This window comes from Chiloscyllium punctatum, chromosome 5 (assembly GCF_047496795.1).
Source record: "Chiloscyllium punctatum isolate Juve2018m chromosome 5, sChiPun1.3, whole genome shotgun sequence".
In the NCBI taxonomy this organism is placed as follows: Eukaryota; Metazoa; Chordata; class Chondrichthyes; order Orectolobiformes; family Hemiscylliidae; genus Chiloscyllium; species Chiloscyllium punctatum.
Window position 1 is genome coordinate 58,984,885 of NC_092743.1, and position 13,363 is coordinate 58,998,247.

Below are 13,363 nucleotides of genomic sequence, written 5' to 3' on the forward strand. Positions count from 1 at the left end.
ATAAAGTCAGTACCAAGTTCCACGTGAAATCAATTATATTAAAGAAGGTACAGATTCATCAGCACGTCTGGATCTTTGAAAGAGTTGTTCACAGCAAACATGAGGTTATCCTGAACTCTATTGCCCATGATCTTATTTGGAACAAGTCCTATTCACCTATCACTCATGGGATCATTGATCTACATTTTCTCACCCACTCAAACCACACTTTGATTTTAAAATGCTCTTCCTCGTTTCCAAAGTCCAACATGGTCCTTCCCTTGTCTAAATCTGCAATCTCCTCTAACCTCGCAACACTCCCAAGAAATTGTATTGATCTAACTCTGACCTTTTGAACATCCCCAATTTTAACTCCACCACTGGGGATGTGCCTTAACTGCCTGCACCCGAAGTTCTGGAATATCCTCCTTATGACCCTTCACTGCTGTACCTTGTTTTCCTTTTTTAAGAAACTCACTAGAACCTCTCTTTGACCAAGCTTTGGTCATCATGCAGCTTGGTGTCGAATATCAATGTTTGTTTTAAAACAATCATGAAAGGTGCCCTTGGGACATTTTGTGACATATGAAAGCATGAAATTGAAACAAGCTGTTGTTCTCATTGGAACATTATACTGGGCCATTCAATACCTTAAGCCTTTCTGTTAGATCATCGTTGCTCTGCACCTAAGTTCTATCAGCTCCATGTGCTTTTGTAACTCATAATACCTCGGTCTAAGAAAAACTGAATGAGTTCCATTCCTTGACCACATGGTTTTGTCGTGAGAGAAAGACTATACCTTTAGCTTTTAGTTTTACTGCTATTCTTGAAATAGAATTCAACACAGTACTAATAAATTATGCCAGTGAACTGAAATTGTTCATTCAGATTGCAAAGATTGCATAAACACTGATCACTCACCTTGATTCAAGCATTTGTGGAGTCAGCTTGGTTTCAAGCACATACAAAAACACATCATGTTGTTTGAGTACTGCCAAACCAAGCTCCTGAGGAATCACCACAGGGAGAGTTTGGGTTTTCCCATTTCAGGACTGGGCTTTACATTCCCCTGCTGGCAGCTGTGAAGGTGAACTGACTTATTAAATCCAGCAGATGGTGTGCTGCCTTTAACCCATAATGATAGGGGTGGGATTGAGCAGCCCAACCATCAGTGGGTCAGTTGAGGCCCTTAAGAAAGAAATTAATTCCCACATGCTGCCTCATGCTCCTACCACCAGAATTTAACCAACAAGCAAGAGGTGTCCACACCATGTGGCTGGCATAGTAGCAAAGCAGATTTCTCTGTGCATGGCAAGTGTTCAGGGCAGGGAATTTGCTTCATATTGTGTCTCCTGGGCACATTGCAGGGTGCCCTCTGAAGGCTTTAATGCCAGTGAGATTCCATCCCCCCACCCCTCCACCCAAACAACACCAGCTTCACAACCAGTGGAACCCCTAAACATTGACTCCAATCCCAATTCAATGCTGCAATCTGTTGTCTCAAAGGACTGGAGTACTGGAGTGCATCTGGCCTCTGATTTAATCTGAGGAAAGAATTCCCTCCAGTGGTGGGTGTAAAATCATGCTTTCAGTCTGATAAGCAGCTGTTAGAGGCTCCAGGAACCCAGTATAATTCAGTAGGATGGATGGGAGTTCAGATTTCCCGCACTGATCTTAAAATAGAGCCAGGCATGACTGGGTCTGCAATTCCCAATTCCATTCCTATTGTGAGCAAGGAATAAGGGTGTGGGTGGCAAGCCCAAACACCACACTCCCATCCTTGCCTACTACATTGTAAGGGTCTCTATTTTGGACCTCTGTTATATTTATGGAATAAGGGACAATGGAAAACCCTAATTTGGAGTTGGGAACCTTGTGATAGGTAAGTTTGAAATATGCTGACATCTTCACATGACATAATGTAATATGGTATCACAAGTTACATATATTTTTAATGCAATGATTAATGGTGGAGCTTTGTATAAAGTAAGTTCAACAGTACAGAGGTTCTAATTTTAACGTGTCAATTTTTACCTATAAGTCGGTCTATTCTTTGATTCGCATTTGAACCATCTTTTGAGCCTTAGAAATAGATATAAATATGGCTAATTCCTTTGTTTGTCATCCTTTTATACTGGAATTGATGGGCACATGTTCAAGCTACTGAAAAGCATTTGCTATATTTAGCTCTGGAGGTTTTTATAAAACTATGCAATGGAGTCCTGTTGTGAATGCCCAAAAGCATTCCAAACCCCAGGAATCGATTCATTCCAATTTCCTTCTCTTCAACGACATCTTTGATCTGTAAGCTCCTTTGCTGTCTAAACATCATCTGATCTCTCCTGTTTCATTGCTGTTACCATTGATCAACAGCATACCAACCCATCACATTTCTACCTCTCTTAGGTTCCAAAGAAGAGGCATATTGGACTAGAAATCTTAATTTTGTTTATCTCTGTACAGATACTGGGGCAGACCTGCTGTGCTAATGCACACTAATGCTCAGCAAACAGAATGTCTGTTCACTTTCTGTCAATATTCCACTCATTGTCATCTTCTGATGGTCAGCTTAACTCGGCATTTCATGAATCTTGTTGTTATACAGCTTGATATGTGACCTTGGTTGTTTGAATTGCTGCACCAGTCTGGTGTCAGGTTGGGCTTCTAATGATCCTAAACTACTTGTTCCAGACTTTGCTTTCTGCATTGGTGCTTCTCTTGTCCTCTAGTGCCACAGACTTTGACACAGTGTTAAAAGCAGGGCAATCTTTGTTTGAGGCCACATAGTTTATTAGCTGTCATGTCAACGGTGGACAAATTACCCGTAGCCTGTAGACTTTATCTACCCATTAGTATAGCTTCTTACTTGAATATTTCTATGATGAAACTTTTGGATTTGTCAAAGATGTCTTTTTGCAATACTTCCATTGGAATGAGTGTTATCTGAATTTCAAATGTTCTGTTGATTAGCTCACCTGCTGTTAAGTGACAATCTCATCCTTTGTCCATGGATCTACTTATGAATTGACCAATCGTCTCTGTTGGTAATTGCCGAAAGGACATGGACATGGTATATTTTGAAGTTCAGTTTCACTTATAATTAATCATCAAGTATTGACCACTTCTTTCCCCAGAGTTTTAAAATGGTAAGCGGACAGATCTGACATGTGGAGATTTTCATTGCCTGTAGCAATTTTAATGCCTTGCTTACCTGGAAATATTGAGACACAGAAGCACAGCTTGACATATTCACTGGAACAAAATAAATCAGATAGGATATCTTTTACTTTCCAATTGAATGCTGTAAATTTTTTGATCACCCTTTAGCTTTTTGCAGGAATTTTAATGCTTCTAACAGTTATAAGTTTGTCCCAGCTGTTTTACTGAATTGATTATTTTTCCCAGTCGAGTCTGCAATTTTCAGTTTCAGCAGTCATGAATATTTCTGTCATTGAGTTCAATTTAAAGTGAGACCGCCTTCAGTCTCATATTTAAATTCTGTTTCTGCTTAAACTTCACAGCAGTTAGTTAAATTCTTCCAGATTTAAACAATCTTACCAGCTCTGATGGCTGCCCATTGATCTGAGGTGGAATCCCACATGAGCATATGGTGTGTAGAAACCCTGCAAAGCTGTAGCATATTTACATTCAATGACAATTTATAGCAATTCCACTTCCACCAGCTCCTTTCTTTTGTAGTATGTGAAGATTTGAGGTTTGCAAACAAATCTTCAAAAACCAAGCTGACACCTGTCTCTTTTGCTTCCCAATTGTGTATTGGTGAATAATAGCATGGGCTCTTTATTTGAACAGAAGACCATATGGATGCTAAATCACTCCAAGCTAAATACAGTACATATAACTTCTATTACTGCTACTTGCTAACTGCAAGTCATGGGACTAATGCATCACAAGGTATATAAATGATTTGACAATAGTTTAAGATATGTGCCTATAAAGGGTTAGCAGCATGTGAGATTGTGAATCGGGAGGTAATCTTACTCACAAATCCCATCTTGAAGATCAAAATCTGGGCCAATCTGCCTAAGAAATTAGGTGTAGGTTGGCAGATCTCAAGGTTTAAGAATTCACAACAGTTAATGTGGAGCATAAACAGCAACCATAAACCAGTTAGGCTAAACTGCCTACCTCTGTGCCACACTGAAGTTTAAACATTAAAACTTCCACAGCCTAACCTGTTGATAGAATCCTTGACTTGGATCCAGGCAGTTACCATTAAGCATCGACTTGTAAGGTTTCCTGAAGCCAAGCAAGATGCACTTTAAACCCCCGACCAAACAATCACTCCATGGGTTGTTCAGTCATTAGTAAAGATGTATGCAACTGCCTGATTCAGAAACTGCATTATTTAATTTGCCACCAAGTGGACTAGAAGCCAGACTTTCCTTGTCTGGTGTGCCTTGTGGAGCTAAGTTGACTGGAAGGAGACTTTGTATACAACCCACTATCTCCTACCCGAACCCTTCCCAAGAGAAGAACTGTTGGTTGGTCAGCTGCAAGAGGAGCAACACATCTGGCTTCAGCTGTGTAAGATTGTTTCTACCACCCACCTGGTTACAACATGGATACATACCATATTCCAAATCCATTAGCTGGCAATCTCAGCTTTATTCTGTGGAGCTAACCACAGGAGGAACCAAATCCCTTCTAGCACTCTCACTACTAATGATGCACATCACATTCATACCAGACCAAACATGGATATTCTTTCATATATGCTTCATCACACCTCTCTTCACAAATTTCCTCAATGTTAGACATGCAGTAGGTCACAAACTCAAGTCTTATTGTAGTCCAAAAGTTAAAACTGTGCCAGGACAGAAACAAAGTGGCTGTATAATCTAAATAGTCCAAAAGAATTTTAAATATTAAAAGGAGTAGTTGACAGGCAGTGCTCAATAAATTCCAAATTTTGTAATAATTAGAAGTTCAGGATAGGTCAGAGTCAGCATGGATTTATGAAGGGGAAATCATGCTTGACTAATTTTCTGGAATATTTTGAGGATGTAAGTCTGAAGATGGACGTGGGAATCCAGTAGATGTAGTGTACCTGGACTTTCAGAAAGCTTTTGATAAAGTCCCACATAGGAGGTTAGTGAGGAAAATTAGGGTGCATGGTATTGGGGGCAAAGTACTAACTTGGATCGAAAATTGGTTGGCTGATAGGAAACAAAGAGTAGTGATAAACGGCTCCATTTCGGAATGGCAGGCAGTGACCAGTGGGGTACCGCAGGGATCAGTACTGGGACTGCAGCTTTTTACAATATATATTAATGATATAGAAAGTGCTATTAGTAATAACATTAGCAAATTTGCTAATGATACTAAGCTGAGTGGCAGGGTGAAATGTGAGGAGGATGTTAGGAGATTACAGGGTGACTTGGACAGGTTAGGTGAGTGGTCAGATGCATAGCTGATGCAGTTTAATGTGGATAAATGTATGGTTGTCCACTTTGTTGGCAAGAACAGGAAGGCAGATTACTACCTAAATGGAATCAATTTAGGTAAAGGGGCAGTACAGAGAGATCTGGGTGTTCTTGTACACCAGTCAATGAAGGAAAGCGTGCAGGTACAGCAGGTACTGAAGAAGGCTAATAACATTCTGGCCTTCATAACAAGAGGGAGTGAGTATAGAAGCAAATAGGTTCTTCTGCAGCTGTACAGGGCCATAGGGAGACCACACCTGGAGTACTGTGTGCAGTTCTGGTCTCCACATTTGAGGAAAGACATTCTGGCTATTGAGGGAGTGCAGCGTAGGCTCACAAGGACAATTCCTGGAATGGTGGGACTACCTTACACTTAAAGACTGGAGCGACTGGGCTTGTATACCCTTGAGTTTAGAAGACTGAGAGGGGATCTGATTGAGACATATAAGATTATTAAAGGATTGGACACTCTGGAGGCAGGAAACATGTTTCCACTGATGGGTGAGTGCCGAACCAGAGGACACAGCTTAAAAATACTGGGTAGACCATTTAGGACAGAGATGAGGAGAAACTTCTTCACCCAGAGAGTGGTGGCTGTGTGGAATGCTCTGTCCTAGATGGCACTGGAAGCCCAGTCTCTGGATTCATTTAAGAAATAGTTGGTTAGAGCTCTCAAGGATTGTGGAATCAAGGGTTATGGAGATAAGGCAGGAACAGGATACTGATTAAGGATGATCAGCCATGATCATATTGAATGGTGGTGCAGGCTCAAAGGGTAGAATGGCCTACTCCTGCACCTATTGTCTATTATAAAAACAAGATACATTTGAACTGCAAAGTAGTCAGACGTATTGCACAGTATTTCCTATTATTGTTAGATAAGAAACTTATGAATGTCATTTTTATCAACTCTTCCACATAATCAACTTCCTTTGTTCTCAGGGGCCAATTTTATTTGATTATGCTTCTGTGAAGCAACTTGAGATTTGTTTTTCTATATTAAAGGGATTTTATAATGGCAAGTTGATTGAACTTGAACTAAATGAGGGTGACTTGCTGAAAGATTAAGGTTGTAAAGAGGATTTTAAAGAACAAAAAAAAAGGATGGAAGGTTTAGCTAGAGAATTCCAGAGCTGCTACCCTGATATGGCCACCAATGGTGCGACAAAATGAGTGCAGGAGATAAAAGAGGCCAGGGTTGGAAGAAATTACAGTTTACAGAAATAAAAAGGAGTGCAGTCACAAGGAACTTAAGCAAGAGAATGCAAAGTTATAATTTGAGGCATTTGGGATGCGAAGCCAATAGAGTTCATCACATTCTGGTGGTGATCGAATTAGCACGTCATCTGGGTGACTTGAGATGGCCTAATTAAACTTAAGACAGTAACCAGGGAGGCAGATGTATTGTTTACAATGGTACAGTTTGTGGTGGAACCAAAGACACTTGGCAGTTTTAATGGAGGTTCCACACACTGGCTGGGAATGTGACAAGAGCCTTTCATCACCATTTTAAGAATGACCTACCATCAGAATCAAGAACCACAGTGGGGAGAAAGGGGGGTGTCAAAGCTAAGAGCTGTTGGGAGGATGGTAGTTGTTTGAAAATCCAGCCCACCAGGGAAGCAGTGCTTATCGTTAGTATGACAGCTAGCCAGGCCATAGGTGTGCGATTGCAGGACGAATGGTCATACGGTTGGGGGTCACAGAAGAGGGAATCATCTGGAAGGGCATGTGGATGCTCTCAACATCATCCCCCCCCCTCCCCCCATCCAATCTTTTCCTGATGCCAAGTCTGTTGATGAAGCCCTCAGTGCTTTTTAATGAATTATCTTCTCCCTGGAACCTGCTAGCATCCCTCATTGGTTTAATTGTTGTTGGAACATAAGATTTAGGAGCAGCAGTAGACCATATAGTCGTTTGTGCCTACTGCACCATCCAATAAGATCATGTATACTCTGGTTGTATTCTCATGTCCACTTATCTGCATCACATAAACTTTGACTTCTGTGTCTATCAAAAGCTCAACTAACTCAGTCTTGAGTCAGTTGAAAGACCCATACATTTGGCGAAGATAATTCCACAGATTGATCTCCTGCGATAAGGAAAAATAATTCCCTCATCACCGTCTTAAAAAGGAGACCACTTAAGTTACATGACCATGGTTTTAGTCACCCCACAAGTCAAATCATCCTTCCAGTGTGCACTCTATCAAGTCTCCTCAAGACCTTACATGTTTCAATTAGATCATCACACAATATTCTAAACTCCAATGGTTATAGACCTAACCTGTTCAGGAATGAGGTGAGTGAATATTCTCTGAACTGCTTCTAGAACAATTATATTTTATCCAATAAGAAGTTCAAAATGTGCATTAATGTGGTCCCAGCAAGATCCTGTATTGCTGTAATAAAACTTGCAATGATTAACAACATCCTTTTATTATAGTCATTCATTCATGGGATGTGAGCATCATGAGCTGGGCAAGCATTTATAGCTCATCCCTAGTTGCCTTGAGAAGGTGGTTGTGAGCTTGCCTTTTTGAAACTCTGCAGTCATTTGCTGTAGGTACACTCACCATGCCAGTAGAGTTCCAGGATTTTGACTCAGTAACACTGAAGAAATGGAGATAATTTTCCAAGTCAACATGGTAGGAGGGGAGGTGATGGCAATGTTCCCAATTATTGGTACCCTTGTCATGGTCATGGGCTTGGAAGATTCTGTCTAAAGAGCCTTGGTGACTTTCTGCAGTGCATCTTCTAAATAGTATATTTATACCGAGCATTGAGGGGGAGGGAGTGAATGTATGTTTGTGGATATGCCAGTCAAGATGGTTGCTTTGTCCTGGATCATGTCAATCTTCCTGAGTCGTGGAGGCTGCAGTTAAATGGGGAGTATTCCATCACAGTACTGAATTGTGTTGTAGATGGGTGGCAAGGTTTTGGGAAGTCAGGAGGTGAGTTACTCATTGCCGGATTTCTAGCCTCTGACCTACTCTTATAGTTGCAGTACTCAAATGGCTAGTCCAGTTCCGTTTATGGTGAATGGTAACCCTCAGGATATTGCTAGTGAGGTATTCAGCAATGATGATGCTGTTAAATATCAATGTTAGATTATCTCTTGTTGGAGATGGTCATTGCTTGTCACTTATGTAGCACAAATATTACCTACCTGAATAGCCAGCTTTTACTGCATTTGGATGTAGATTGCTTCATTATCCAATGACTCATAAATAGTAATGCCCATTGTGCAAATGTTTGCAAACATCCTCACTTCTGAGCTTATGATGTAGGGAAGGTCATCATTAAAGCAGCTGAAGATGATTGGGCCTAGGACACTACACTGAGGACCTCTTGCAGAGATGTCCCAGAGCTGACATAATTGACCTCCAACAATCACAACCATCTTCCCTTGTGCCAGGAATGACTCTAACCAGCAGAAGGTTTCCCCCCTATTATCTCCAGTTTTGATAGAGCTCCTAGATGCCACACTTGGACAAATGCAACTTTGAAATCAAAAGCAGTCACTTGCACCTCATCCCTACAACTTCAGCTCCTTTACCTTACTAATCAATTCCTTATAATGCCTTTTCTATGACAAGGCCCCTCCCACTGCTGGAGAGTTCATGTGACCTGATGCGAATTCTGCTGACAGTACATTTGAGTGGTTTGATTGCTAGATGTTAATACCTGAAGTGAGATGAACCTTAAATTAACATTAATTGCCCATTTAAAACTTTTAACCAACAGTACAAGAAAAAGGATATCAATGGATCTTTATGCCCCAGACTTTGATCGGGGTGGAGCCAGGAAGACTGCACAATTCTTATCCAACACCAGCCTCTATAATATGATTAACTGCACACTACCACCAAATCTGTGATGGTTCAGGGCATTAAATTCATCTCAATGGCTTTAGACATCCCTATGTTTCAATAAATAACTATTGCATAAGATGGTGGGTAGAACTGTTCCATGTAACCTATTCCAAAAACTGCTGGCAGTAGACCTAGGTGGTTTGGTTGTTAAAGATTAAAGCTATTTACATTTGTACACAATGACAGAAGCACTGATTCTGACAGTGGATTCCAAAGTTCCCAGATGTTATTAAGAATATCCGATTATTATATAAATAATTGGATAAGTATGTTGTTTGAGGTAGAATAGATTTGGGAATTGTTACAATCCCAGCTGAAGGTAATACTGGACAGATCCCAGATAGAAATTTGATGTGATAAATTATAAGCATTCTTTTTGCAATTTGGTTCCCAGATGATCAGTACTGAACATATTCACAGAAGGATGCTGGGGTACTTTTAAGAAAGAAAATGTTTATTACAAAAAAAAAGAAACAAATGCTGCATACAATTTGGAAACACATAAGCAGCAACAAAGATTCAACTCTTTTTCTGACATCCTTTATAGACGCTGAACACCAGTGAATTATCACTCTCATCTTCACTCATTAACATCTTCCTCAACTAACAAGGTTACAAATGTTTTGTTTTAACATCTTTCTGCACAATCACCAGATTTGATACTCTTTATCTCTCTCCAGCACTTACAGACAGAGATTAAATTCATTGACTTTTCTCACTCAGCTCAAGGGAAAATGTCTCAAGTGTTTTGGTATCTTTTAGTTCAACTACATTTAGTTCATTAAACGGCAAATCTTGCTAGCATGATCTTGCCTTCCAAACCGAACCTGCTTCTGACCTCCCTTTCCCTGGGTCATAAGAGCTCAACTTACTAACCACTTCATCAATTAACTCACTGGGAGGCGTGTCTGGCCATGTGGTTTAAGTCACATGATTTCTTGAAACTGTTACTTTCTGACCCTTAAAAAAAACACTTTCACAGATCCAAAACCAAAACACCCATCTACCTTTACAATCCCCATTCCTAAATTATAATAACATATTATGAATCTTCATCACAGAGTCTAAAGGATAACTAATTAATGTTTCTAGCTGGTACAAGAGCTAAACGATTTGTATTGCCATGCAGATGTGGTTTGAAAGAGAAAGGTTCATAAAAACTGCTTGAAAGGAGCCGATAGCAGGTAAGTTAATCTGTAAGGATCTGAAATAAATCAGTTTGTGGCAGCCATTCCCTATGATTCTTTGCATAAGATTCTGCATGGGTCCTTGCAATTGGATTGAAAATACCAAATTCAAGAGAATTTTCCTAGCTTTAGATAAAGTGAAAATTTCTAGGACAAGCCCTCACTGAACAACAGTTCTGGGATTCAAAGTCACAGGCTGAGAAAAGAGCAGAATGGAAATAACCTTCAGCAGCTAAATATCAATTCTAATTGGTTCTTGGAGAATGAAGCATCTCCTTAAGAGACTGTGTATGACCGTAAAGTGGGATACTTGTTAATGATAAACATCAAAGAGGAAAGTACTGTACACTATAGTTCTCTATGAAATAATGTTTAGTCAACATTGCTTTTGACTTGTTAGAATAAAACTGTTCAGATATGAAACATTGTCATGTCATGCTTTCAGCCAGTAACAGGAAGTTTGAATTTATTTTTAAAAATTATTGGCCTCCACAGAGATTGTGCATAACTCCTGAGTCAGCTGTCTGTAAGGGACTGAACTAAAATGAGTTTGGGTAATCTCTGATATGGAAAATAGCATAGATATTACGCCAATGCTGTTTTTTCCACCCATGAACAGGAAAATTCTCAAATATTTTTGCAAAGACCAGATGGAAATTTTGCACATCAATTACTGTGCAATACTAAACTTGGGAAAACTAGTGCTGATATGATTAATCAGAAGTGAAATGTTTGCATTTCTCACTTTGATGAACATCAACTTAAAGTAAGAATTCTTCAAAAGATGTGTTTATGTTTTCTTCTAGTACTTCATTATGTCTTCAGTAATTTCCTTATCTTTTTTTAAAGGTTGTCCTCCTAAATGGAAGAATTTTAAGGATAAATGTTATTATTTCTCTGTTGATCTTGTCGAATTTGAAGAAGGAAATAATATGTGCAAAAACATGTCATCCAACATGATTATAATTAATAACAATGAAGAACAGGTACTCAAAAATCCAAAATATCTTATTGTTATTTTGCTCCTCTTTGAACATCTGATATTTGCTTTAGAAGATCTAGATATCAAAGCAAATTTGGCTTCCAGTATTTTTCTTTGGAATTCATAAATTGTAGCATAAGAAATTAAGAAAGCATGGAATGAGAGAATGTTCATAAACCATGAAAGTGACAAGTGTCATTGAAGCAAAACTTCAACAAAGAGTCTTAGAGACGTACAGCACCAAAGCAGACCTTTCAGTCCAACTTGTCCATGCCAACCAGATAGCCTAAATTAGCCTACTCTCATTTACCAGCACTTGGCCCATATCCCTCCACACCCTTCCTATTCATATACCAATCCAGGTGCCTTTTAAATGGTGTAATTGTACCAACCTCCACCACTTCATCTGGCAGCTCATTCCATATACATACCATCCTCTGCATGAAAAGGTTGTCCCTTAGGTCCGTTGTAAATCTTTCCCCTCTCACAATAAACCTATGCCCTCTAGGTCTGGACTCTCTCACCCCAGGGAAATGCCCCTCATGAGTTTATAAATCTCTAAGGTCACCCCTCAGCTCCAGGGGAAACAGCCCCACCTATTCAACATCTCCCCATAGCTCAAATCCTCTAACCTTGGCAACATCCTTGTAAATAATTTCTGAACCATTTCAACATCCTTCCTATGAGAGGGAGACCAGAATTGCACACAATATTCCAAATGTGGCTTACCAATATCCTGTATAGCTGCAACATGAACTCTCAACTCCTGTACTCAATACTGTGACCGATAAAGGAAAGCTTATCACACACCTTCTTCACTATCCTATTTCCCTGCAACTTCACTTTCAAGGAACCATGAACCTACACTCCAAGGTCTCTTTGTTCAGAAACACTCCCCGAGACCATACCATTAAGTATATAAGTCCTGTCCTGATAAGCCTTTCCAAAATGCAGCACCTCATATTTTAGATTAGATTAGATTACTTACAGTGTGGAAACAGGCCCTTCGGCCCAACAAGTCCACATCGACCAACCGAACTGAACCCACCCAGACCCATTCCCCTATATTTATCCCTGCACCTAACACCATGGGCAATTTAGCATGGCCAATTCACCTAACCTGCACATTTTTTGGACTGTGGGAGGAAACCAGAGCACCCGGAGGAAACCCGCGCAGACACGGGGAGAATGTGCAAACTCCACACAGCGAGTCGCCTGAGGCGGGAATTGAACCAGGGTCTCTGGCGCTGTGAGGCAGTAGTGCTAACCACTGTGCCATTGTAAATTCTATCCCTCAGGATTCCCTCCAAAAGCATGCACACCACCGATGTCAGACATACCAGTCTATAGTTCCCTGACTTTTTCTGACCACCTTTCTTAAATATTGGCACCATGTTAGCCAACCTCCAGTCTTCTGGCACCACAACTATGACTATCGATGATCCAAATAGTTCAGCAACAGGCCCAGCAATCACTTCCCTACCTTCCCACAGAGTTCTAAGGTACACCTGCTCAGGCCCCGAGCTTTTATCCACCTTGATGCGTTTTAAGACATCCAGCATCTCCTCTTCTGTAATATGGACATTTTTCAAGATATCACCATCCACTTTCCCACACTCTATATCTTCCATGTCTTTCTCCATATTAAACACTGATGCAAAATACTTGTTTAGTACCTCCGCCATCTCCTGCAGTTCCACACATAGACTGTCTTGCTGATCTTTGAGTTACCCTTTTGTCCTTAATGTATTTATAAAATCCCTTTGGATTCTCCTTAACACTATTTGCCAAAGCTATCTCATGTCCCTTGCTTGCCATCTTGATTTCGCTTTTAAATATGCTCCTACTGCTTTTATAATCTTCTAAGGATGCACTTGATCTCTGTTGTCTATAC

The 13,363-nt window shown here is 40.2% G+C and overlaps 1 protein-coding gene across 2 annotated transcripts in view; it reads left to right on the forward strand.

Moving 5' to 3' along the window:
- Positions 1-13,363, forward strand: part of colec12 (collectin sub-family member 12) — a 208,513-nt gene that overhangs the window by 174,081 nt on the left and 21,069 nt on the right. For both annotated transcript variants that reach the window (XM_072570396.1, XM_072570397.1), the window contains one exon: positions 11,337-11,473. In XM_072570396.1, coding sequence (XP_072426497.1) covers positions 11,337-11,473 — 137 coding nt within the window. The remainder of the gene's footprint in view (positions 1-11,336; positions 11,474-13,363) is intronic.